This window comes from Xenopus laevis, chromosome 9_10L (genome assembly GCF_017654675.1).
Source record: "Xenopus laevis strain J_2021 chromosome 9_10L, Xenopus_laevis_v10.1, whole genome shotgun sequence".
Classification (NCBI taxonomy): domain Eukaryota; kingdom Metazoa; phylum Chordata; class Amphibia; order Anura; family Pipidae; genus Xenopus; species Xenopus laevis.
In genome coordinates this window covers 120,934,480-120,962,329 of record NC_054387.1, presented here as the reverse complement: position 1 = coordinate 120,962,329, position 27,850 = coordinate 120,934,480, and the positions used below count along the sequence as shown (strand labels likewise).

Sequence of the window (27,850 nt, the reverse complement as noted above, 5' to 3'; positions counted from 1 at the left end):
TTGTCTCAGAATATCATCCTCTACATCAGTGATCGCCAACCAGTAGCTCATGAGCAACAGGTTGCTCTCCAACCCCTTGGATGTTGCTCTCAGTGTCCTCAAAGCAGGAGCTTATTTTTGAATTCCAGGCTTGGAGGCAAGTTTTGGTTGTATAAAAACCAGATGTACTGCCAAACAGAACCTCAATGTAGGTTGACAGCCCACATAGGGGCTACAAAATGGCCAATCACAGCCCTTATTTGGCACTCCAAGAACATTTTTCATGCTTGTGTTGCTCCCCAACTCGTTTTACTTCTGAATGTTGCTCACGGGTCAAAAAGGGTTGGGGATCCCTGCTCTACATCTTACTAAAAGTTAACTCAAAGGTGAACAACCCCTTTAGGGCATCCTGACTAAAAGTCGTACTGAGCATGCCTGTGCAATGATATTTACCCCAGTGGTAGGAGATTTATTATTCCTTACTTATAATGTGTATTTGTGCCTGAATACATTGAGGAAATGATATAGGGCCATGCAATTAAATGATTAAGCCATTTTCCTGCATCTCACAAAGCAGCAGTCCCCCTTTGCTTTCTGGCTGAGATTCCATCTGTCATTATAACAGAGAAGTTGGACAACATTGATCAGAGATCCTATCTGAAACCCAGAGTTTACATCACTGCAAGATCCTGAGGCTTCTTGTCCCTTCTCTGCACATGGATAGATCATGTTAGCCTAAGGTCGGCCCATTAGTGATGCAGGAATTTCCCCAATCCCACAACTGCCACTTCTCAACTGACCCACCCTCTCTGCTGCCATTACAGTTGATAAAGTGGGATGGGCTCTATACAACACTGTCCCACCATCGATCAGCCACCAAGAACAGGGATTTGGCAGTGGGGTTATTTATGCTGGAGAAGAGGCACTTAAGGGGTGATATGATAACTATGTATAAATATATAAGGGGATCATATAATAATCTCTCTAATGCTTTATTTACCAGTAGGTCTTTCCAGCTGACACGAGGTCACCCATTCCGATTAGAAAAAAAGAGGTTGTGGCTAAACACTGGGAAGGGGTTTGTTACAGTGAGAGCTGTGAAGATGTGGAATTGTCTCCCTGAATCAGTGGTACAGGCTGATACATTAGATAGCTTTAAGAAGGGGTTGGATGGTGTTTAGTAAGTGAGGGAATACAGGGTTATGGCAGATACCTCATAGTACAAGTTGATCCAGGGACTGGTCCTCATCTTGGAGTCAGCAACAGACCTGAATTTACAAACGGGCACCCCTAGGCAATCTCTGCTGATCTCCCCCTCTGTCCACGTCCCCCTCCCCTTCTGCTTCCCTCTCCGCATCCACGTCTCTCTGCCCTTCCCGTCTGTTACATAGTTAAATTGGGTTGAAAAAAGACAAAGTCCATCAAGTTCAACCCCACCATCCATACATACACCCCTCCCTACTTTTAATTAAATTCTATATACCCATATCTATACTAACTATAGAGCTTAGTATCACAATAGCCTTTGATATTATGTCTGTCCAAGAAATCATCCAAGCCATTCTTATAGTCATTAACTGAATCAGCATCACAACATCACCCGGCAGTGCATTCCACAACCTCACTGTCCTGACTGTGAAGAACCCTCTACGTTGCTTCAAATGAAAGTTCTTTTCCTCTAGTCTAAAGGGGGGGCCTCTGGTACGGTGATCCACTTTATGGGTCTGTGTCTCACTCCCCTTCTCCCTCAGCATCTCTCTCTCCCCTCCTCGTCCGCCTTTCCTTCTGTTTCCCGTCTGCTTCCCCCTCAGCGTCTCTCTCCCCTCCCCGTCCACCTCCTCTTCTGCTTCCCCCTCCCCTTGTGCGTGCGTATATACACATATCTTGAATATGCGAAATTGCGCATGCGCAACTGACTTTAATGCGGCTGGGCAGCATGCCGCCACTGAATTTCTGCTGCTCTAGGCCCGGGTCTTTGTGCCCTTGCCACAAATCTGAGCCTGGTCAGGAAGGAATTTTTCCCTCCTCTGAGGCAAATTGGAGAGGCTTCAAATGAGTTTTCTTTTGCCTTCCTCTGGATCAACTGGCAGTTAGGCAGGTTATATATAGAGTTAAAAGGTTGAACTTGATGGACGTGTGTCTTTTTTCAACCTAACTTACTGGGGCTCATTTATAAACACTGGGCAAACTGTACTGTACTTGGGACAGTAACCCTGAGCCACCAATCAATGATTAGTTTTTTTTAGCCAGCTGCAGGTTGAGCACTGAAAGCAATCATCTGATCGGTTGCCATGGGTTACTGCCTAGGTGCAGATTTGCCCAGTGTTTATAAATGAGCCCCACTATGTTATTATATAGTATCAGGTGCGTCTCCACCTGCAGGGAATTTGCCTTGTGTGCGACAACCTTATAAGAACATTCAGTACGTAGAACAGACCCTTGCGGTTTTATTTAACCATTTATGCTTAAATTTAACCTTTATGTAACCATCCTTCATACGGGCTACTAGATTTGCCTTCTAATCACAGTGCGACTAAGAGATTCTGAGGTCAGATAGAAACCACACGATTCAGAATTAGCAAACAATGTGCTACAAAAAAGTGAGGTGCCCGCATGTTTTGTCCGTGGAAAGGACTGCACAATCACCTGCAGGCCCAACGGGCAGCTACATATTATGGGTTTATATGCAGTGCCAGACACTTTGCTTTCTATACAGGCACCCCCTGATGCTATAGTCCTTGGCAGGGGCTCTCGGGTGACAATAAAGTACAACACTGTGTACCAGAGATCTGGTGGCTATCATTAGCTGTTCGAGTGTCAGTGAGTCACATCAGGGTTCAAGGGGCAGGTAAAGTCCTCATGGGCTGGGATATTTATCATGTAGATTATTTTAACTTTGCCCAACCCCATGCCCCGTCCCTAGCAACGCTGCTCTGCCCTAAACTGCATCAGAGATAGACACAAGTTAGCAACTGCCAGATGCAGGGGCACAGGATGCTTAACTCGTCAGATCAGGGGTACATACCCAGTGTATTCAACTCACTCCACCCCCGTAGGGACAGAATTAAGTAAGTTAAAATTCGTTAAAGGAGAAGTCGACCCCTTCGACGCTAAAATCCCTCCCCCTCCCTTCTCCCCCCCCCAGGCAAATGCCCCTAACTTGTTAAGTCACCCCTCCATGCATGTCCTCTCTTGCCGAGTTCACGGGCGCCATCTTCGTCCGATCGCTCTTCTTCCTGTATTTGGCGGCGCATGTGCAGTAGGAGGCATTTGCTTTTACTGTGCATGCGCCGAAAGTAACAAAGTTTCCAAAACAAGAAATACAAGAAACTTCGTGAAATTCGGGCGCATGCGCAGTAGATCCAACCGGCAAATGCCTCCTACTTTGCATGCGCCGCCAAACGCCGATCAGTACAGAAAGAAGATCGATCGGACGAAGATGGTGCCCGTGAACTCGGCAAGAGAGGACCTGCACGGAGGGGTGACTAAAAAGTTAGGGGCCTATGCAGGGGAGGGGGAGTGATTTTAGCGCCGAAGGGGTTGACTTCTCCTTTAATGTAAAATTGATGAGTGCACTTTTGTAATTTACATTCATTATTTATTTTATTTTTATTCCAAGATAATAAGGGATACATATATTGTTAATATGAATGAGTTTTGTTACAACAGCGCCACCTGCTGGTCAGTCTCCCACCAGTCTGACCACCAAGTAGTCAAGGAAGTTGTCAGGAGAAAGAAAGAGGCTGCTCTGATGTTCTTCTGCTTAGGAAAAAAATTAGAAACATTTCTCAAATCTTTCCTAAGCAGAAGAACATCAGAGCAGCCTTTCTCCTGACAACTTCCTTGACTACTTGTTGGTCAGACTGGTGGGAAACTGAACAGCAGGTGGCGCTGTTGTAACAAAATTCATTCATATTAACCGTACAGGTATCCCTTAATAACATGGAATAAAAAGAAAATAAACAAGTTATTTCTTAATAAAGACTTTGCGACTTTTTTCTTCTCGATGTTACTGGTCCTTCAACAGTACCTGTATCCCTTAATATGAAGGTATAAATGTACATTGCTAAAGTGCTTAGAATAGCCCCCTCATCAATTTTACATTTACTTATTTTAAAGGTTTACTTATCCTTTAAGGACAAAAAGGTACAATTAAGGTTGTGTGGTGAAGCTGCTGCCACGGCATCAAACGTGCATCATGGGAACCCACAGCACCAAGGCCTAACCCCAGCACATAGTCTTCATCACCTCAGACGTCCAGTAAGGGTTTATCTGCAGTGAATCATTCGGTACAGGACAGTTAGGAAAGGCACAGCGCCTCCCGGTGGCTTGCTAAGTAGGCACAGGCTTTATTCTCGCTGTACGTCCCCATCGACTTTGTCTGCAGAAAAGAAAAGAGAACATTTCAGCAACTGAGGAACAATTGCAGCTCTTCTCTTCATTTTTTTTGACGACAACTCCCAGCACTATGGACGGGGAGATCAGTTTTTGAGGATCTGAACTTTTCCCAGCTCTTCAGTTTGCAAAGGTAGCAGCCGTCTTGTTGCTAGGGTCACAGATCCTAGCAACCAGGCAGAGGTTTTAATGAGAGATTAGAGGATGAACAGTAGAGGGTCAAACAGAAAGATAAGGGGTAAAAAAATGCCAATGTGCTGAGCCAGTTACACTTGTGAGCTGCAGCAAAAGGAAACACCATAGGATTTATATTGAATAAAGGTGTATTGGTCTGACTTATTATAGCAATCATGTTTCTATATATCTGTAACCTTGTTTGTACCCTGGGTACCCCTGGAACTATAGCAGGATGACTGTTACCCCAATGTTTCTATATATCTGTAAACTTGTTATAAGCTAAGGGGGCTCAGTCTGAAGGTCAGTTACGGTGAGATTTGAGGTGAGTGCTTATTTATACCCTGGGTACCCCTGGAATTATAGCAGGGTGACTGTTACCCCAATGTTTCTATATATCTGTAACCTTGTTATGAGCTAAGGGGGCCCAGCCTGAAGGCCAGTTAGGGGGAGATTTGGGGTGAGTGATTATTTGTGCCCTGGGTACCCCTGGAACTATAGCAGGGTGACTGTTACCCCAATGTTTCTATATATCTGTAACCTTATTATGAGCTAAGGGGGCCCAGCCTGAAGGTCAGTTAGGGGGAGATTTGGGGTGAGTGCTTATTTGTGCCCTGGGTACCCCTGGAACTATAGCAGGGTGATTTGTATAGTAGACAAACAGCACATAACATGCAGGTTCTGGTGGATAATAAGAAGCTGAGCCACATGTACCTTTGGGGACGAATGTCAGCGAGCTGCTGAATATTCAGAAGCGGGACTGACCCTTCTTAGGTCCATCGTTTATAAACTCATGGCCCAGTCCATTACCGCACTTCCCACAAGACACCTGTTAGAAAAAGGATAGAAAAGTTATAGCATTCACATTTTGGGTACTCCTGCTTAGGCCTAAAGGGGCCCCCCTTGACAGCGCGAAGCACTGCTGCCTCTTCGGAAGTCCTGAACCGCCAAAAAGCCGAAGTCACAAAAAGTGTAGAAGTCCTGAAGCCACAAAAAGATCCAAAGTCATGAAAGGAGCTGAAGTCCTGAAGCCACGAATTCAGTTCAACTGAACACCAATGTGTGTTTTTTTGTTTTGTTTTTTTAAAGCCCTACCCAACAACGTATTTCAAATATTCTCTGGGGCCCCAATTTTTTTTGTAACTTGTAAGGGGGGCCCTGGCGCCAACTCTTTATTTTTAAATTTATGGGGGGGGCCCTGACCACCAATGATTTAAAAAAAAACAAAAAAAAACTTTTATGGGGGCCCTGGTGCCAATGTTTTGTTTTTTTTTAACTTACAGGAGGGCCCTGGTCACCAATTTCTAAACAAAAAAAAACACTTATGGGAGGCCCTGGTTCCACAGATTTTTTTTTAACTTATATTGGGGCCCTGACCATCAATGGCTTTTTATAACTTATGTGTGGGGGGGATTTAACGTTGTTAGCGCTGATGTCTGTGTGGTCTTTTAACTGTGGCGTGGGATCTGGGGTGGGGAATGGGAGATGGGGAGGGCAGGACCCACAGAATTTTGTTGTACATGGGCCCGTATTTATAATGGTGGCCCTGTATATAGGGCATGGGAGAAATACCCACAACCACCTGTGCAGATTTCCACTGAAAGCACTGAGGAGAAGGAAAGTTAAAATGCCAAATATTAGGCACCCCCATTGATTGTAACCACTTACCCTGGCCCAGTGCTCCTGTTACTCCTAATAGTAGAAAACTGCACTAGTTTTCAGGGATCACCACTGATCAATCCTCTTTCTAGTTTCCTTTCTTCGCACGGGTGTGCATGCGGATTAGAGTATAAAGCCAAAGGAGGTAATATTTGGCACGCCACAGTGATTTTAACTTTCCTTCTCCTTTAATATAAAACGGCTGGGATTGCAATAGGGAAATAACATTGCCAAAGCCAGTGAGTTACCTTGTAGGCGTTCGGTCGCTCCAAATATTTGGAGATGCTGTCTTTATGGACGGTCTCTGTGAAAGCCGGCCACGGGGAGGAGTGCTGGTACTTGCTCCGACTGGAAAACAGCTCGTAGCCGCATTGTGAGCACACGTATATACCTGCCGAAAAGGACAGCAGATTATTGTTATACTATATATTGAGGCCCATATTAAAGGAAATATTTAATGCAAAAAGAATGTGCCAGTGCATTAAACTATTTTAGATATAGAAGGAATGTTCTTTAAAAAGTTGTGTTTCTGGTTACTTTATTGAAATTTCTGCAAAAAAACCTACTAGTCCCGCCCATCTGTTCCACTTCCTGCTGCCTCCTTTCCCAGGCTGCGCAGTGGGAGCCGGCGGCACTCAGCTCACTGCACTGAAGGAAAGGAACCAATCAGCAGCCAGGCTGACCTGATAGGGAACTGAAGCCCTGTGACTGCAGGGCTGTGATTGGCTGTCCTCCTCCTTCTGTACTTCTGGCAGGGACCGTTAAGACACGCCCACCCCTCATTTCAAACACAGACCAGAGAACTAGTGATGTGCAGGTCGAGTTTCCCTTAAGCCGCACCCGACCCTAACCCGCCCCCTGCCAAACCAAACTCGGCCCGCTCCATCCCCTCTTATTTATAAAACCAATCCGATGTCACGAAAGGGGCGGGGCAGGCGCGAGTTTATAAATTCAGGGAACGGAAGCCGGCAGTGTGAGGTCACAACCTGAAGATTTTTTGTGGTAGTGCAGCACTACAGAGAACATCTATGGGGAGCTCAAATAAAGAGGGCATTTTTAAAGATAATAATTTACACCCAAAAGTAAAAGCAACATCATATAGTTTACATCATTACCTACCAAATTAGGTTTTTTTTTCCTTTATCCTATAGGTCTCCTTTAAAGGTGAAAAAAAGCCACATCTCTCTCATTATAAAATCACAGCATTATAAAAGCTGTCAACTCCACTCTGCATAGCATAATAAAACACATTGGGTGCTGCCCTATTGCTTGCGTCTGCACAAACAGCCTACACCCTTCCTTATTATCTGCAGCAGTAATTGTTATGCCGTGTGCAAGTCAGGAGTAATGTGCAGACTCAGCAAAGGCTCCACCTTCCAGTAACCATTAAAGAATGAACTTGGCGCCCTGACAAACTCTGACCCTGTGTTAATAGTTGACTTTAATGACTATTTGTTCCTTCGATCAGTTTATTAATTAGATCCAGGGAAAATTCAATTATTAATGAACAGACGTCAATTCTTTGGGTTCAGACAACTGAATGATGTTCATTTGAATCACGTGAATAGCAGGGACTGTCTCTCTCCTGCCCTCCACTATGGCCGACAGCGCAGCATGAAATCCTAATATGCACCCTCCCCACTTTTCAACTTAAAGGAATTGTTCAGTGTAAAAATAAAAACTGGGTAAATAGATAGGCTGTGCAAAATAAATAATGTTTCTAATATACTTAGTTAGCCAAAAATGTAATGTATAAAGACTGGAGTGATTTGATGTATAACATGTCAGTCTGAACACTACTTCCTGCTTTTCAGCTCTCTTGGTTTACACTCACTGGTTACCCTGGTTACCAGGCAGTAACCAATCAGTGACTTGAGGGGGGGCCACATGGGTCATATCTGTTGCTTTTGAATCTGAGCTGAATGCTGAGGAACAGAAATATACCATGTGGCCCCCCCTTCAAGTCGCTGACTAGCTCTGAGTTATAGAGCTGAAAAGCAGGAAGTTGGATTCTGGCTGTTTTATTAGACATCCAGTCACTCCAGTCTTTATATATTACATTTTTGGCTATCTAACTATAGTTTTTATTTTCACACTGAACTGTTCCTTTAAACTCCCTCCTCAGCATCAACTAATGCTGCCAAACAGCAGCAGGTGGGCTTCGTGTCAGTCCTTTAGGGCACTGGCAAATGGGCTAATTCATAGCACAACGCCACCCATACAGTTTCGAGCTTGTCAGTTATACGTGTATGATCCCAAAAAGAAAAAATGTAAGCATGACTATCTATTCTTGTAGAAAACACACCAATGTGTGTTTTCCAGGTCCAAATTCTCAGCTCAAGGGAGCGTATAGAAACAAATAGAGGTTTAAGGCACGCTGGAAAACACACACCGATCAGACCAAAATATTTTTAAAGATGGAAAAGGCTTTATTGAATAGCCATCTCAAGCCTTACTCGTTTCGCGTCTAACCGACACTTAATCATAGCCTATGTCAGCTAAAAAGTTATAAGTATGAGACCCACAAAGGCACAGTGTGGCCCCAAGTGATTAGCACTTAGTGCATGGGCAACAGAGAACATCGTTGCTGCCGTCAAGCTGGCAAAACACTCTGAATTGCCCATGCTTTAAAAAAAAATTGTTCTAGACTGGCACAAATAAGCCTACCCTTTCCAGACCATAGCCGTGTATGCTTAAAATCAGGATTGGGCCTGTGGGACACTGGAAAAACAAAAAAAAAAAAACAGATGGGCCCCACAAACCCAGACCCGCTCCTTGTCTGAGACCCCGGGTGCTGCTCCCTGATGTCCCCCACTGGTCCTGATCAGTGATCCCCAGTCTGACACGGATGAAAATCATAAATGGTTTATCAGTGAGAATATGCAAAGGTGACACCAACGCATCTCTGGGGGGGGGGATCAAGCTGCTAAAACATGGTGCCAATCAGCTCAAGCAAATTAGCAAGTGGACGGTTAGGGCAGAGACACACACTCAGATTCGGGGAGATCAGTTGCCCGGTGACAAATCTCCTCTTCCTCGGGGGCGACTAATCTCCCTGAACTGCCTTCCCGCCGACTAGAATGTAAATCACCGGCCGGATGGCACTCAGAACGTTTCATTTTCCAAAGTCGCCCGAAGTTTCCTCGGATCTCCATACCTTAAGTCTACTAGAAAATCATGACAACATTAAATAAACCCAATAATTCTGCTTCTAATGAGGATTAATTATATTTTAGTTTGGATCAAGTAAAATGCATTCTTTTATTTTTTATTAATTTTTTTTTTCTCCATAGATTCCTCAATATCAAATTTAAAAAAAAATTAAAAAAGCTGTGGTGGCATTTCATGATTAAGACGCCTAGGGTTTTAAAGGGAAACTCAACCCAATCTTACAAAAGAGGACACCCTGCCTCCAGTACCCGATGTAAAGCTTCTCACCTTGCTGCAAAAGTCTGAATTTCTGGCTAAGATACGGGGGACTATAGGGACAATATAATAGGATTCCGGTCTTCTTTAATAATGTGACACTTGTAGCTATAAAGGGAAATAATTCATACAAGGTGCATGGCTGCGTCGAAACCACAAAGCGGATTCCAAATTGTTTTTGGGTCCCCAGAGAACAGGGATATTGCTACAAAGTCTGTGCGTTACACAAGCAGCACAGGGATATTGCTACAAAGTCTGTGTGTTACACAAGCAGCACAGGGATATTGCTACAAAGTCTCTGTGTTACACAAGCAGCACAGGGATATTGCTACAAAGTCTGTGTTACACGAGCAGCACAGGGATATTGCTATAAAGTCTGTGTCACACAAGCAGCATAGAGATAGTGCTACAAAGTCTGTGTCACAAAAGAAGCACAGGGATATTGCTACAAAATCTGTGTGTTACACGAGCAGCACAGGGATATTGCTACAAAGTCTGTGTGTTACACAAGCAGCACAGGGATAGTGCTATAGTCTGTGTTACAAAAGCAGCACAGGGATAGTGCTATAGTCTGTGTGTTACACAAGCAGCACAGGGATAGTGCTATAGTCTGTGTGTTACACAAGCAGCACAGGGATAGTGCTATAGTCTGTGTTACAAAAGCAGCACAGGGATAGTGCTATAGTCTGTGTGTTACACGAGCAGCACAGGGATAGTGCTATAGTCTGTGTGTTACACAAGCAGCACAGGGATAGTGCTATAGTCTGTGTGTTACACAAGCAGCACAGGGATATTGCTATAAAGTCTGTGTGTTACACAAGCAGCACAGGGATAGTGCTATAGTCTGTGTGTTACACAAGCAGCACAGGGATAGTGCTATAGTCTGTGTGTTACACAAGCAGCACAGGGATAGTGCTATAGTCTGTGTGTTACACTACACAAGCGCTGGAGCTGTACGAGGGCCGTCACTTTCAGATTCCCAGTTGTGCATCTAAACTGTCACCCAGCTCTTGTTACCACTGCCCCCAGCAATGGAACAAATCAGGGGTCTGTATTTAGCAGCACATGAAATAAATGAGAGATGTGCAACCTGCAAAACTACAAATCCCAACACCTTCTGCTGGGAGACACATGAGAGCCCCCTGCTGCCCAGTCAGCGTGTAGCAGCTCATACTGTTACACAACCAGGATCTCACCTCTATTATAATAATAACATTAATAGTCCCAACAGATCTATTGCCATGTAAGGAAACACAAGGCTGAAGCTGATTATATGGAGAGTTGCTAGCATGCGCGTATACACGGTTATTTACAGTACTTAGTGGGCACCCCATTCTAACAATAGGTCCTAGGGAATTACCGGACTTGAAGTGATCCTTATAGACTTCTCCGCCGAAGAACGAGCAGAAGGACATGGTGCTGCGCTCCAGGAACTCGTCCAACCTCACAGCCTCCTAAACACTCTGAGCTCCGCGGCAAATTGACACAAGCAGGTTTCAGGGTCAGGCCATCTACAGGCTGAAAGGGCGGAGGGATACACGATCTGAGAGAAGGGGCCGAACTTACAAGGCATCCATGTTGGTTGGGGAAAAATACCTTCCAGCGTCCGCCATATTAGTAGGGGAGTCATCTGAGGGTGCTACTGCGGCCGGTGTTGTTTGTTGTATCTGGTATTAAGTGGCTCCTATTTAGTTTTAATGGATACATCTCATGTGGGTGCCAAATATGAACTTTTTCAGCTTCTGAATTGACACAGTTTCTGTGACATTTATTATTGCACTTAAGTTATGGCAACCACAGTTTCTGGAAATAAAAACTCTTGTTTCTTACATTGGCATCCAGGTTCTTCTGTGTCTGAAAAATGAGTGGCCATGGCCAGTTTGGTGGTAACCTTATTTAATTTAGTTGTATTCACATGCTTTTTTATGCTTTATTATTTTTAATTATTAGAGTTGCCACCTGGCTGGTATTGTATGCATGGTGTAGCAATGACAAGCCAATACCACTTTTAAACATTTATTTGTAACAACTTACTAATGCACTTGACAATAAATTTGTAATTGCCCATCTTTCTGCCCCACTCCCACCTATTTAAGTGTTCAGGCCCTGGTCTAAATATTGCCAGCTCCAGGTCCCTACTGGGATTCAGAATAGGCCCTGGCATTTCAAGCACACAGAGGCCCAAACAGGTCCAATAAATTCACAGATTGCCAATTCACAATGGCCTACTATCACCTACTCTCCAGTCCCAAAGCCAGGCCCGGACTGGCAATCTGTGGGCTCTGGCAAATGCCAGAGGGGCTGCTATAAGTTCCCATAGAAAGTCAATATTTAGTGGGCTGGTGGGGCTGTTTGGGCCACTGAGTGGGCTGATTGGGCCTCTGTGTACCGGAAATGCCAGGGCCTATTTTAATACTTAATCCGGACCTGCCCAAAGCTGTCAACTTGTGAAACGCTGGCACCGGGGCATTTGCCAAACTTTTTCTGGGTTGGTGACATCAGCAGATGTGACATCATGTGCATGGACACAACCTTTCCTGAAGCCACAGAAACCACGCTCAACCAATCTTTGCCTGCATATTGCTGAAAATCGTCAGAAATTTTGGGAATGTGCAAGAGTTAATGGAGACCAGGGGACAGAGTGCAAAATCTGGGGAGTTGACAGCTCTGAGTCTCCACCTGTATGATGTCACAACTAGGGTTGCCACCTTTCTAGTGGCACCCTAATGCCCTGTATGTCAATGGTGACATCACCTTTGGAATCACCCCACCCCTATGACATCACCACTCCTCTGCCCGCCAGTCCTTGCAAATAGTCTATGCAAAGGTGCCAATTGTTCAAATGTCAATCACAATTCCAATCAATCCTCTTAAAGGAAACATAAACCCTAAAACAGTGTAAAATTGCTCAAAGCCTTCTAATAAGCACTTCTGCAATTGACCTTGTTAATTTGATTGTTTATGATAATGCTCTGATAACAAAAGAAAACGGTAAAGTCATGTGACATTTTCTGGTCTAGAATTTACTTCTGAAAATCTCTCCCGACGGTCAGGCCAGTCGGCAGAACTGACCCGTAGGTGGAGCTGTTTATAATTTCAATACAGTATCTGTAAAAACTGCTACTTCCTTGAAATGTAGATAAAAAATGTAAATTGCAAATGCTTTGAGCAATTCTACATGACTCTGTTTTGAGGGTTCATATTGACACAATGAGCATTTTGCCCCTGTTTAATTTACACATTTTAATATATATACAGATGCATTTAGAAATATATATTTTTCCTGGTATAAAAGTGGAAGTGTGGAGATAGTTTGTTGTTTCCTGGGCACCCACATACTCCAGGGAGGGGTGCCGGAGCACAGAGTTGGGGGCTATTCCCCATCTATAGTGCAGGCTCTGTTAGCTCACAACTCTGATGGGGGAAACTATTTTTAGGGAATAGGAGCTGCTTAAAACACTAGGGCACAAGAGAGCAGCATACCTCCCAACTGTCCCTTTTTTGGAGGGACGGTCCCTCTTTTGACATCTCAACCCGCAGTCCCTCATTTGTACTGAAAAGTCCCTCTTTTCTCTGCACTGAACAGCCAGAAAAAGAAACAAAGTTTCTCACTTAATTGGCTTTTAGCAGAGAGCCCAGATCAGGTAACAGGTGCAAATAAGATACTTTCCTGTCCTTCCGCATGGCAGTAGGCACTAATGGGTTAACTCCCTCGCACAGCGGAAGTACAGGAACCAATAAACCTAATTCCCAACCCCCTTACCCCATCTCTTTTTTTCCTGTCCTCGCATCAGGAAGGATTCCCCTGTGCCGGTGTGGTTCCTCTCTGCCTCACCGAAGCGACCGGTTCACATATAGCCGGTGGAGCCTGGTAGCTGGGCTTTTAGAACGCGGTAAGACGCGGGGTGTGCAGTAAGGCGTTCTGAGTGCAGTAAGTCGGATCCCGCGGTAAGACACTGTGTAGACTCTTGATGATGTCATCTCTAGGCGCCCTTGGCTCTTAAAGCGCCCATTACCTGTTGTACAGCAGGAGCAGGTTTTGTTTGCAGTACATGCAGCAGGAGCCGTTTGCTGGTTGGGAGAGCCTGAATGTAAGCAGTGTTGCAGGCCTACCGGTTGGGGACCTAGGTGAACTGTACAGCTACTTATATTTACTCCTCTTTTTTCAGAGCATGAGTTCTAGGAGCCGGAGATCCCGGTCATCCTCTAGGGGGTAAGTGTATCAGAGAGATGTGTGGTGACTCCTATGTGATGGTAACAAACTCGTTTCTTTGTAGGTCACCTAGAAGGAGGAGTCATCATTCAAGGAAGGCGGTGGAAAAAGAGTGTTCAATATGTGATAATCCAGCGATGCATAACAAAAAAGTATGCCTAATGTGCTGGGAATCTATGTCTGGCAAAAGAGCAGATGATCAATGGAGTGCTATGAGAGACTGGTTTAAGGAGTCTATGTCTAAATCACTGGAGGACCTAGTAGGAACTGTGACAGCTAATGTGATACAGAAAGTGGGTCCCAGTGCCCCAGTAATGGGGAAAGAGAGCCGTGATCCTAAGGTGCCTGCGGAGTGTGAAGCACGTCAGCAGGGGGCAGCAAGGTGTAGCCTTTCGGCTACTTCAGAGGAGGAAGAGGAGCTAATTGTATTGGATGAAGATTCCTCGTTTGATTTGGATCTAATAGAACCTCTAGTAAAAGCTGTCCGGAAAGTATTGGAACTAGAGGACACTGAACAAGAGAAAAAGCAGGACAGAATGTTTAAATCATCAGGAAAGAAAGATCTGGTATTTCCAGTCCACGATGTACTGAAAGATATTATTAAGGAAGAGTGGGCAGTACCAGATAAAAAGTACTCAGAACCTAGACACATGAAGAAGATGTACCCGTATGCGGAGGGGGATGTGAGTCGGTGGACCAACCCCCCCAAAGTGGATGCTGCCATCACAAGGGTGGCTCGTAAGACCACATTGCCAGTGGATGAGGGGGTTTCCTTGAAGGATCCTGTAGAAAGGAGACAGGATACAGTGCTGAGGAAGGCCTATTCAGTTTCGGGGCTACTCTGCAAGCCAGCGGTAGCAGTCACGTGTGTGGCAAAGGCATCCAAAATCTGGCTGCAAGAGATAGAAACTGAGCTGCAGCTTGCTGGAGACAAAGACAAGGTGGGTCACCTAGTGGGTGATATAAAGGTGGCTATTGATTTCATCACGGACGCATCATTGGAGGTGCTGAAATTGGCAGCCAGAAATATGGGGTATGCAGTGGCAGCTAGGAGGATGCTGTGGCTAAAACATTGGCAAGCAGATACCCCTTCCAAGTTCAATCTGTGTGCGCTCCCTTTCGAGGGGGAGTTGCTGTTTGGGCCAAAACTTGACAGTATTATTTCTAAGGCTTCGGCGGGCAAGAGCTCCTTTTTGCCGCAAGAAAGGCGTGTGAGACGTCAGCCAGTCCGTGCAGGCTGGGCGGACAGAATGCCGTTTAAGGATGCCAAGACCTATAGGCCTGGAAAGCAATTTGATAGGCAGCCCTTTTGGAGAAATCGCGGGCAAAATCAGCTCAAAAAAGAGTTCAAGCAGGGAAAGCCTAAATCGTTCTGACGGTGTTCAGGCCCAGCTGCCGCCAGTAGGGGGAAGACTACTTCAATTCCAGGCAGTCTGGGGGAAAACTACGATGGACAGTTGGGTCCGGGAAGTGGTATCCTTAGGTTACCACTTGGAGTTTTCGAAAAAAACCAAACAGAAGTTTTTTTGTGGAATCAAAGGTTCCGAAAACGCTGGAAGCTCATCGAGCAATGAATCACATTTTATTAGATCTGTTGGAAAAGGAAGTAATTTTAACAGTGCCGGAAAGCCAGAAGGGACAAGGTATCTATTCTCCGATCTTCCTCAGGAAAAAGGCGTCGGGGGAGTTCCGAGCTATCTTAGATCTCAGAGGATTAAATTCGTTCCTGAAGGTAAAGTCATTCAAAATGGAGACATTGAGTATTATTTCGCAGAACCTACGGGTAAACGATTGGCTAGCAAAGATAGATTTGCGAGATGCATATCTTCATGTCCCTATTCTCTTAAGTCACCAGAGATTCCTCAGGTTCTCGGTAAGGGGGGAGCATTTTCAATACCGAGCACTTCCCTTTGGGCTAGCGTCTTCACCGAGAACCTTTTCAAAAGTTCTGGCTCCAGTCATAGCCGCCCTACGCCTGCAGGGCATACAGATCTTCACCTATTTGGACGACCTGCTGATAAAGGCCTCAAACGAACAACTGCTGAACCAGCAGGTCCAGGTGACCATTACGGTTCTAGAGGAACATGGATGGTTAATAAATTTCCAAAAGTCACAACTGGTCCCGTCACAACGGATGGAGTTCTTGGGGGTTCTAGTGGATACCAAGCAGTCGCGACTATATCTTCCCCCAGGCAAAGTGGAAGACATTATTCGAAGAGTGCAGAGTGTTATCAAATTTCCTTATACCACGGCTCTGATCTGTCAAGAGATAATAGGGAAACTGGTAGCTACGAAGGATGCCGTCAGGTGGGCAATGATTCATCTTCGACAGCTCCAGTTCGGGTTTCTTCAACAGTGGAAAAGAGTTACTCAGTCTCAAATCATTATTCTGTCACGACAAACAGTGAAGAGCCTGGAGTGGTGGCTAAATCCGTTCAATCTTTCTCAGGGCAAGCCAATAGATTGCTCATCGTGGCAGATGGTCACGACGGATGCCAGCAGCCTTGGATGGGGGGCTCATACGGCATGTGTATCAGCACAAGGCATATGGCCACCGGAGGCAGTAACGTGGTCCTCGAACTTCAGGGAACTGAAAGCGGTGTTGCAGGCGCTAGTGAGCTTCAAAAGTCAGCTCAAAGGGACAGCAGTCCTCATTCAGTCAGACAATATAACAACGGTAAAATATATAAAGAAACAAGGAGGGACTCACAGCAGGAAATTGTTGAGTCTGACTTTGGAGATTTTCGAATGGGCAGAGAACAATCTCCTCGACTTGTCAGCAACTTATATTCCTGGTCGTCAGAATATTCTGGCAGATCTGTTGAGTCGGAGGACACTCCACCCAGGGGAGTGGGAGTTGTCGCAGGGGAGTTTCCAAACGTTGGTGAATCGTTGGGGCCTCCCTCAGATAGACCTCATGGCTACATCCAGGAACAGGAAGGTGAGACTGTTCTGCTCCTGGTACCCGGAGAGGCAAGCATTGTGTCAGGATGCTTTCAGTCTGAAGTGGATGTTCAAACTGGCATACATTTTTCCGCCGATCCCGATCATATCAAGGGTATTGAACAAAATTCAGAAAGACAAAGCTACAGTTATAGCAGTAGTGCCATGGTGGCCGAGAAGGCCTTGGTTTGCCCGGTTGTGGGAAATGGCATTGGACAATCCAGTCAAGCTACCCTATCACCAGGGTTCGCTATGCCAAGGCAAAATATTCCACCCAAACCCACAAAAATGGGCTTTGACGGGGTGGCTTTTGAGCGGAAAGAGCTGACAGAGCTTGGGCTCGCAGAAATGACTATTGACACACTGTTGGCAGCTAGAAAGCCATCAACAGAGAATACCTACCATAGAATTTGGGAAAGATTCAGGGAATGGTGTACATTGTCAGGAGATTCATTTACATCACCAACCGAGTCGGCAGTAGTAAATTTTCTGCAGTCAGGCTTAGAGAAGAATCTCAGCTTGGCTACCCTGAAAGTGCAAGTGTCAGCCTTGTCAGCATTGACGAAAGTCAAATGGGCGGAGTATCCATTAGTGACCCGCTTTATTCAAGGAGTCAAACATCTGAAACCGCAAGTGAGACCAATTTTGCCATCATGGGATTTGAATTTGGTTCTTCAGTCTCTCATGACGGAACCATTTGAGCCTCTGGAGTCAATTAGCTTGGACCTCCTGTCAATGAAGACTGCTTTCTTGATAGCGGTAACGTCAGCACGGAGAGTGGGGGAGATACAAGCATTGCTGAGGAAAGAACCATATCTGAAAATGTTACATGATAAAGTAACGTTAAGGCTACCAGAGAAATTCCTCCCGAAAGTGGTATCCTCCTTTCATGCTAGTAAGGAGATTGTGCTGCCGGCTTTCTTCCCTAACCCCGCTACGGAAGAAGAAGTAAACTGGCATAAACTGGATTTGGTGAGGTGTTTGTCAATATACTTGCGAAGAACCGAGGCATTCAAGAGGTGTGATAGTCTCTTTTTGCTATTTAAAGGATCTTCTATGGGCCATCAAGCTTCTAAGCGTGTGATTGCAAGCTGGATAAAAGCTTGTATCAAGAAGGCGTATTTACTCAAAGCTATGCAGGCTCCCCATGTTAAGGCTCACTCCACTAGAGCGGTGGCTGCGTCCTGGGCGTTCGAGGCTCAAGCTACGCCGGAAGAAATTTGCAGTGCAGCTGCATGGTCCTCTATATCTACTTTTGTTCGTTGTTATAAGCTTGATGTTTGTTCCGTAAACAAAGCTGGTTTCGGGCTTAAAGTCCTCTCTTCAGTTCAATTTAATAAATGATTTTCCCGCCCAAAGTCTGTACTGCTTAGTTAATTCCCATTAGTGCCTACTGCCATGCGGAAGGACAGGAAAATGGAAAATTCTATCATACTTACCGTAATTTTCCTTTCCTGGACTGAAGCATGGCAGTAGGCACGACCCACCCCTTCAGTACCTGAGCTCGGACAGGGAAAGAGATGGGGTAAGGGGGTTGGGAATTAGGTTTATTGGTTCCTGTACTTCCGCTGTGCGAGGGAGTTAACCCATTAGTGCCTACTGCCATGCTTCAGTCCAGGAAAGGAAAATTACGGTAAGTATGATAGAATTTTCCATTTTGTAACAATTTTGAGACACAAAAACACAGTTTAGATAAGGAGAAATATTTTCAAACTTTCATAACCTGCCAAATTTTGTAAAACAAACATGGTAATTAGGGGGTGTGGCCAAAAAATTGCTGCGCTACGTGCGGAAAAACATTTTTTGTCCCTCTTTTTACTTCCAAAATGTTGGGAGGTATGGAGCAGTGCCACCTGTTGGGCATTTGGTTTCTTAGGGAGCTATTGACAAACCCTAAAAATCAAGTCAGTACAATAGGCATTTAAAGCAGGTACAGGGGAGAGAAATGCTACAATAAACTGACAATTAACATTGGGGAGTCTCAGAACTGAACATTGATTTGAGGGATAAAATCTGAGTCAGAACACGAGCTTCCAGGGCTTTGCTCAACGCTTCTGCCAAAAGCAACACTGAATGTTTTGCCTGGATAAGTGCCGTGCATCAGGACTCATTAGCAGCGCATTCAATTTGAATTGATGAGTACATGCCCGGATTCTTGACAAAAGCGTTTTGCTTACTGTTTTTCAGCAAGAAACTGTTGAGAAGCATGTGCTTTTTGCCTTTGCCCTGGGGCGACTCATGTTCCCATGCTCTGCTGTACCAAGCTCTGCTCTATACTGGATGTGCCAGAGATACTAGAGGAATCATTTCTCACCCACTCTTCCATTATGGAGTGCAGAGGATAGTGCCTGAATTCTGCCCACAATGAGTGACCTTAAATGAAAGGGGTGGTTCATGTTCATGTCCCATGGGTGTCCCGCAGGTGCAAGACATATTCAGTGTGTCAGAAATGAAATGAATGTTTGGGCTTATTGTTGTAAGCACTATGTTGTTTGCACCAGGGCAAAGATTTGTGCAGCCATATTGGAACTGTAAGTTTGTGAATAATATTCCCGGTTTGCTCAATAAACCAATACACGTCACCCACACTGCTTCCTCCAGCTGCACTCACTATGGGCATTATTTGGGCAACACTATGTTTTGTTTGTTACAAGTCATATAAGTCACAGCCAATATTATCATAATGTAATATAAAAGACATATTGGTTTTGCACTTCCTTAACAGCGATGTTATTCACTCATAAATCATTACATCTGCACATTTTTGGGTTGTTATACACACATTATGGCTGAAAAAAGCATGTTACTTCCCAGTCATTATTGACTGGGAAATGACTGGGAAGTAACATGCTTTTTTCAGCCATAATGTGTGTATAACAACCCAAAAATGTGCAGATGTAATGATTTATATTACATAATGATAATATTGGCTGTGACTTATATGACTTGTAACAAACAAAACATATATTCTTTTGTTTGCTTTGTTTTATATCTGAGATTTTTTTAATGAACACAGGTATATAAGACACAGGATATCCTGTGACCTCACCTCTGATGAAGTGCCTGAAGGGGGCATGAAACGCGTCAGGTGATCTAACATGTCATAGGGTAGGAGTACATCTGCAAAGGATGCCTGTTTGTTGTTTTAATTTTTTCAATAAAGCTGGACAGTGATTTTTTTACCCTATGTGTGTGGAATGACTTTCTCGCCCGCTAAACCCCCTACATATGATGTCCACTGGATTGGAGACCAGTAAGAGGGAACCAGCACACCATTGGGATTGGACACAACGAAAGAGTGGCCACGGTATGGACTTGTGAGTCTTTTTTCTCTAACACTATATTGCTTCCCCCAACTGGAGTGCAGTCTCTATTAGTCCACACCTCTGATAGGTGCCCTTTAATGTCCAGTTTGACATTGCTGTAAAGAATGGAATTTTGCAGCCCCTTAATGCTCCAGTACTTGTGCCTTCCCATAGTAAATATCTGTAAACTGGGCATTGTCCTTTACATGTTTGTGTAAAAACTGGGACATTGCATTTGCTGTAATGCTAAATATACCCAGCAGATATATATAATAAGTATAACTATATTTTTCTGCCAGAACATTCCTCTACATATTCTGTATATAAATATGTTGGGCAGGTAAAAATTTAACACACACAAACAATGGGGGCTGCCCTATTGCTTGCCTCTGCACAAACAGCCTGCACCCTTCTTATTATCTGCACCCCCTTTATTTGCCCCCAATAAGAACAGCAGTGATTGTTATGCCGTGTGCAAGTCAGGAGTAATGCATACCTCCCAACTGTCCCTTTTTCGGAGGGACAGTCCCTCTTTTGACAGCTCAACCCGCAGTCCCTCATTTGTACTGGAAAGTCCCTCTTTTCTCTGCACTGAACAGCCAGAAAAAGAAACAAAGTTTCTCACTTAATTGGCTTTTAGCAGAAAGCCCAGATCAGGTAACAGGTGCAAATAAGATACTTTGTAACAATTTTGAGACACAAAAACACAGTTTAGATAAGGAGCAATATTTTCAAACTTTCATAACCTGCCAAATTTTGTAAAACAAACATGGTCATTAGGGGTGTGGCCATAGAAAGGGGTGTGGTCAAAAAAATTGCTGTGCTACGTGCGGAAAAAAAAATGTTGTCCCTCTTTTTACTTCCAAAATGTTGGGAGGTATGAGTAATGTGCAGACTCAGCAAAGGCACCAATTTCCAGTAACCATTAAGGAATGAACTTGGTGCCCTGACAAACTCTGATCTGGGTTAATAGATGACTTTAATGACTATTTGTTTAGATCCGATTATTATTAATGAACGGACATCAATTTCTTGGGTTCAGACAACTCAATGATGTTCATTGGAAACACATGCATTGCAGGGACCGTCTCTCTCCTGACCTCCACTATGGCCGACAGGCGACAGCGCAGTTTGGGCCCAGATTATTAGCACGAAGTGCATGGGCAACTGAGAATATTTTTGCTGCCATCAAACTGGCAAAACACTCTGAATTTCCCCAGAAACAGGTGGACCCCGCCAACCCAGACCCGCTCCTTCTCTGAGACCCGGGGTGCTGCTCCCTGACGTCCCCCACTGGGACGCATAACACTGTAACTAATCTACATCTTAAATCTTTGACACAGTTTGGATCACTGATACCTGAGTGAATACTGGATGCTGCTACAAGTAATAAGAAGCAATTATGAAAACAGAATGGTTTCGGCTATTATAATTATAATTAAAGTTTGCAACCCCACAAAGGTCAGCCCAGCACTGCAAAGGTATCAACGCTAACTCCTGTGCCATTGTCATTTCATATTGTCATTATATAGAGGAGTACTGTACCCCCTATTGTAAAATACAAGGATATTAGAAGTCACTGAGGGGTTCTGTGACCATATAAAGACACAAGACTGCAGGCTGAGTTATACAGGGAACTCTGAGTATCACTCATGTATTATAAGGGATAATGTACCCCCTACTGTAAATGATAAGGATATTAGAATTCACTGAGGGGTTCTGTGACAATATAAAGGCACAAGGCTGCAGGCTGAGTTATACAGGGAACTCTGAGTATCACTCATGTATTATAAGGGATAATGTACCCCTTATTGTAAATGATAAGGATATTAGAAGTCACTAAGGGATAATGTACCCCCTACTGTAAATGATAATGATATTAGAAGTCACTGAGGGGTTCTGTGACCATATAAAGGCACAAGGCTGCAGGCTGAGTTATACAGGGAACTCTGAGTATCACTCATGTATTATAAGGGATAATGTACCCCTTATTGTAAATGATAAGGATATTAGAAGTCACTAAGGGATAATGTACCCCCTACTGTAAATGATAAGGATATTAGAAGTCACTGAGGGGTTCTGTGACCATATAAAGGCACAAGGCTGCAGGCTGAGTTATACAGGGAACTCTGAGTATCACTCATGTATTATAAGGGATAATGTACCCCTTATTGTAAATGATAAGGATATTAGAAGTCACTAAGGGATAATGTACCCCCTACTGTAAATGATAAGGATATTAGAAGTCACTGAGGGGTTCTGTGACCATATAAAGGCACAAGGCTGCAGGCTGAGTTATACAGGGAACTCTGAGTATCAGGGCATCCATGGCTCTTGTGCATTAAAAAGCAAACATTGATTAACAGATACTAAACATGCCGACTGCTGAATGCTAAAAATAACTAGTAGGCTGTTATCAGTGAAAGGCTCGCTCATGCCTGATTGCCATTTTAAAATGAAAGAAATTCCTGCTTTTATGAACTTATATAAGCACTTGTCAATACGCCAGTGTCATAAGAAACCCATTTAATTACTCTCATTACTTCCAAGAAATAACACACCCAGGATAATATGGTTTATTTAATGCTAGGTCCACATCTCATGCTTGTCCTTAAATAAATATTGTATATCCAATAAAAAGTGCACTTTCTCATTATCTACTGAAAATGTTGAATGGCTCTACATGTGTTTGTATAGCTAGCTAGATACATAGATAATGGAGAGAGAGAGAGAGAGAGACATATAGATGACAGATGATAGATAGATGATGAGAGATAGAGAGAGAGAGAGAGAGAGAGAGAGAGAGAGAGAGAGAGAGAGAGAGAGATGATAGATAGATAGATAGATAGATAGATAGATAGATAGATAGATAGATAGATAGATAGATAGATAGATAGCTGACAGATAGATAATAATAGAGAGAGATGGACATATAATTACATAAATGACAGATTAATAGATACAAGATAGATAGATAGATAGATAGATAGATAGATAGATAGATAGATAGATAGATAGATAGATAGATAGATAGATAATACATAGATAGATAGATGATACCTGGACATACTGGGAATTGTGTGGTGATATGGGCAGACTGGGAATGTATCCAGCCATGGAACCTTCTAAAAGAAAGAAGGTAGGGTGTAGGTAGATGGAGACTAACCTTGCATGGATTGATAACAACTGGATCTCTATGTACATTCCTGAGTCATTGTCTCCTTCCGGGATGCTGTCAGTGGGTGCAGTTCCCTTTATCTTTATTATCATCATATGCAAAACAGCAGGACTTTGCTCAAGGCTGGCGAAGGCCCAAAGAGACAGAGAGAGCGACGGCACAAATGAAAGAGAAAGCAGTTGATGGCAAATTCATTATCTCATCCCTTGTTATAATAACTAAGTGCCTAATGTGCAGCGAGCGTAACCACAGGAGTCGGCAAAACAGCTTGTTTTATCTGGGACACCACTCATTTGTTTTTACATGAAGTGTAGAGATACCCAGATAGGCACCTTTTTATGGCTGCACGTTGGATAACAATGATATAATCACCCTCTTGGCCTACATTCTTCACCTAGCCTATATTTGTGTTGTGTTATTTGCCCTTTCCCTTGCTCTCTCTGTCCTCCGAGCTGCACAACCAGGGCAATCCTTCCTACTTGGACCCCCAATCAATACAACTGTGAGCACCAGCTATGGGGCCCTTGTGTTCCAGCGTGGTGGATTTGTTGTACTAGTGCAAGGCAACACAGAAGGGTGCACAATCCCCTGCCAGATCTAGCAAAATCTGCTCCAAATCCTGGACAGGAAAGCTTCAGCAGTAGCAGCTGAACAATGGGTTTAAGGTGACATATGTTATAAGAACATGTATATAAATAATTGGCCCTGTATTATGTATCTGAGATCAGGCACCACTAAAGGCTGACCCGGAGAGTTAAAGGGCTGGTTTGCCTTTCAGTTGACTTTTAGTATGTTATAGAATGGCCAATTCTAAGCAACTTTTCATTTGGTCTTCATTATTTCTTATTTTTTTAATGCTGTGCCTTTTTCTTCTGACTCTTTCCAGCTTTTAAATGGGGGTCACCGACCCCATCTTAAAAACAAATGCTCTGTAAGGCTACAAATGTATTGTTATTACTACTTTCTATCACTTCTCTTTCTATCCAGGCCTCTCCTATTCATATTCCCAGGGGAGTAACTACAGAGGAAGCAGACCCTGCAGCTGCAGGGGGGCCCAGGAGGTGTAGGGGGCCCCATGAGGCCCTATATACTGGTAATACAAGGCAACCTCTTGATATGTTGGGGGCCCTCAAATGAATCTGCTATGGAGTCCAGTAATATCTAGTTACGCCACTGCATATTCCAGTCTCTTATTTAAATCAGTGCATGGTTGCTAGAGAAATTTGGACCATAGCAACTGGATTGCTAATATTGCAAAATGGAGAGTTGCTGAATAAAAAGCTAAATAACTCAAAAACCACAAATAATTACATATGAAAACCAATTGCAAATTGTCTCAGAATATCGCTCTCTACATCATACTAAAAGTTAATTTAAAGACAAACAACCCCTTTAAGTAAAGTAAAATGCTGCACATGCCTACAGGGAAGGCAATCATTTCCATCATCCAAAACTGTCATTCCCTTACAGAATGATGTCACTAGCCGGACAGGTTCTTGGAATGTGTTGATGTCACACATATACGAGCATGAGGATTCATCCAGTAATTCCTGCTGATTGATCCGTCATTAGAACTTCCTTGTATGGCCTTCCAAGGCAAAAAAGGGGAAATATTACTTGCCTTTGTATAAACACTTATCCTTAGTTTCTTCCCCTAACACATTCTTGCCTTACTACACCCAGCCACACCGTCATAGGAAATGGACATTTCAGAAGTACAGGTAACTCTGATTATGGCTTAGCCCAAACTATATACAGCTATGGGATTCGTTATCCGGAAACCTGTTATCCAGAAAGCTCTGAATTACGGAAAGGCCGTCTCCCGTAGACTCTCATTTTATCTAAGCAATCCACATTTTTAAAAAGGATTCCCTTTTTCTCTGTAATAATAAAACAGTAGCTTGTACTTGTTCCAAACTAAGATATAATTAACCTTTATTGGAAGCAAAACCAGCCGATTGGGTTTAATGTTTACAGGATTTTCTAGAAGACTTAAGGTATGAAGATCCAAATTACAGAAAGAGCATTCTGGATAACAGGTCCCATACTTGTATATAAATAAGTATATATTTGTGCCCTTTGGTGTGCCTGGTTTGGTGTGTCACGTCAGTAACATGGGAATATCCATTTTATTTGGCACTGAACCCCAGGTGAGGATACTGAAAGCAGGATATAAATACCTGTCCATTGTGCAATGCTGTTAATGAATGTTTGGTGTCTGCAAATTGCAGTGTTTACAGATCAACCCAACCTTGGGGCACGTCCAATCTGCCCAATTGCTACACTCACAGCTCACTAGGACGTGTGCACCCCAGTGTATAGAATACATTGTGTCCATTTATTTAAAATTTACTTCTAATACGATGCAGATCGTAATATTCTGAAACAATCCGAAGATGGTCTCTCTTTTATGGGGATTTTTTAATGGTTTAGTGTGTCGTTCAGCAGCTCTCTAGTTTGGAATTGCAGCAGCTCTCTGGTTGCTAGGGTCCAGCTTACCCTAGCAACGAGGCAATGGTTTGAACGAGGGACTAGAAGATGAAAAGGAGAGAGCGTGAATAGGAAGATACTTAAAAAAGTATTAAATTATTAAAAAATAATACAGTGAAAGATTCGGTCTGAATAATAATTTGCATCTGCAAATGAGGGGTGGGAAGGGTAAAACATTTTTACTTCCTTGTTTTGTGACAAAAAGTCACGCGATGTCCCTCCCCACCCCTGATTTGAATATGCAAATTAGGATTCGGTTCTGCTGGGCAGAAGGGTTTGGCCGAATCCGAATTCTGGCTGAATCCCGAACTGAATCCCTAATAACAATTAAATTGTAGCTTTACAGAGCAGTCGTTTTTTTTTGGTTGCCGGGGTCAGTGACCCCCAAGCTATAAAAAAAGCAGAAGAGGAAGGGAAATAACAGCAACACAAAAAAAATGGTAAAATTGTTGCTATGGTTGCTAAGAAATAGAAGATTCTATACATGCTAAAAATTAATTTTAGGAAAAAAAAGACCCTTTAATTGACATGAGTTTATTCAGTTGGTATTATGTAAAACTGGCGAATCATAACCACATACTAAGGCGCACAAAACTGCCTGCATACATTGGCCACACCCACTCAAGGTCATCACTGAATATTTTTTTTCCTTGTGTTAAGACAATTACTTCATGGAGATTTCCCCAGGGCTGCAATATAGTCCCGAGGCCTATGTATTACCCAACATAAAACAATAATACAAATGATTTACATTTCCAGGGTTCATATGTCTCTCTGTGGCTCTTGTTTACAAAGCAACACAACATTATCAAGCAGAACATATAGCCGGCCCAGTCCGATCCTGGACCCTCCTTACACATAAACCCAACAGTCAAAGCAGCTAAAACCTTGGAACATTTACAAACATCTTATTTATTGTGGATTAGCAGCATCAATGCCAGGTAGCATCATAAAGGCCTGACGCGTTTCAGACAATTCCATCCTTAGACATAAAATCATGCATTAAGTATTTGCAATTCCTGTACGTCCTGTTTCTAAAAACCTTGCCTTTAATATTCGATTTAAAGCAGAACTTGCTGTGAAGACAATACCTTCCTGTTGTGAGTTGAGCCTATCGATGCAGAGGAACCTCTAGGGTTCCCTCAGGGGCCTGTGTAAATGGGTGCAGCGCACCTACATCTCAAGGTTTCTCTTCCATGCTCTCATAGGGGCTTGACTGACATACTAGTAAGATTTCCTCCTCACCACATTTCACCTGTGTCTGCCCATACGATATATTTGTAATGGTATGTCCACTGTGGCAACTCCTAACATGAAGGATTGTGTTGCCTGACATGGGATTGCTATAAACCTTAGATCTACTCTCCCCAGAGGATGAATATACCATCAGCTCAGTATCTAAAAAACTGCATGACTATATAGTATGGTATCTCATATCTTACCAAAATGTACCAGGTCCTTATGGTGCTACATAGTGTTAGTGTTTTTTAATGCGACCTTATAAATTGGATATTTGTAAATGTTACAGTGTTGCTGCTCTGACTTTTGGGTTTCGTGTTTAATGTCTAGAACACATAGCAGTATACATTCAGTGCCAACTTCAGAGTTAATGCCTCCAGAACACATAGCAGTATAAATACAGTGCTAACTTTACATTGAATGCCATCCAGAACACCCAACACTATAAATATTGTGCCAGTTTTACGTGTAATGCCCACAGAACACATAGCAGTATAAATACAGTGCTAACTTTACATTGAATGCCATCCAGAACACTCAACACTATAAATATTGTGCCAGTTTTACGTGTAATGCCCCCAGAACACATAGCAGTATAAATACAGTGCTAACTTTATATTTAATGCTACCCAGAACACCCAACAGTATAAATATTGAGCCAGCTTTACGTGTAATGCCCCCAGAACACATAGCAATATAAATACAGTTGTATCTTTACATTTTATGCCACCTAGAACACCCAACAGTATAAATTCAGTGCCAACCTCAGATGTAATGCCCCCAGAACACATAGCAGTATAAATACAGTGCTAACTTTACATTGAATGCCATCCAGAACACCCAACAGTA

At 43.5% G+C, this 27,850-nt stretch overlaps 2 protein-coding genes across 3 annotated transcripts; one reads left to right on the top strand and one right to left on the bottom strand.

Annotated features, from left to right (window-relative positions):
* Positions 1–3,892: 3,892 nt before the first annotated feature.
* On the bottom strand, positions 3,893–11,124 carry msrb1.L (methionine sulfoxide reductase B1 L homeolog). The gene is made up of 4 exons (NM_001346809.1): positions 10,994–11,124; positions 6,456–6,598; positions 5,263–5,377; positions 3,893–4,360 (listed from the first exon to the last, which is right to left on the bottom strand). The coding sequence occupies exons 1-4, from the start codon at positions 11,046–11,048 to the stop codon at positions 4,329–4,331; spliced, it is 345 nt and encodes a 114-aa protein (NP_001333738.1). The 5' UTR covers positions 11,049–11,124; the 3' UTR covers positions 3,893–4,328.
* Positions 11,125–13,334: 2,210 nt separating this feature from the next.
* On the top strand, positions 13,335–15,348 carry LOC121398118. 2 transcript variants are annotated; one of them, XM_041576708.1, is made up of 3 exons: positions 13,335–13,724; positions 13,803–13,846; positions 13,911–15,348. In XM_041576708.1, exons 1-3 carry the CDS (start codon positions 13,686–13,688, stop codon positions 15,220–15,222), a joined length of 1,395 nt encoding a protein of 464 aa, XP_041432642.1. In that variant the 5' UTR covers positions 13,335–13,685; the 3' UTR covers positions 15,223–15,348. The 2 variants fall into 2 exon arrangements, with proteins under 2 accessions (XP_041432642.1, XP_041432641.1); XM_041576707.1 differs by having other exon boundaries at positions 13,336–13,846.
* The last annotated feature ends 12,502 nt before the right edge of the window (positions 15,349–27,850 follow it).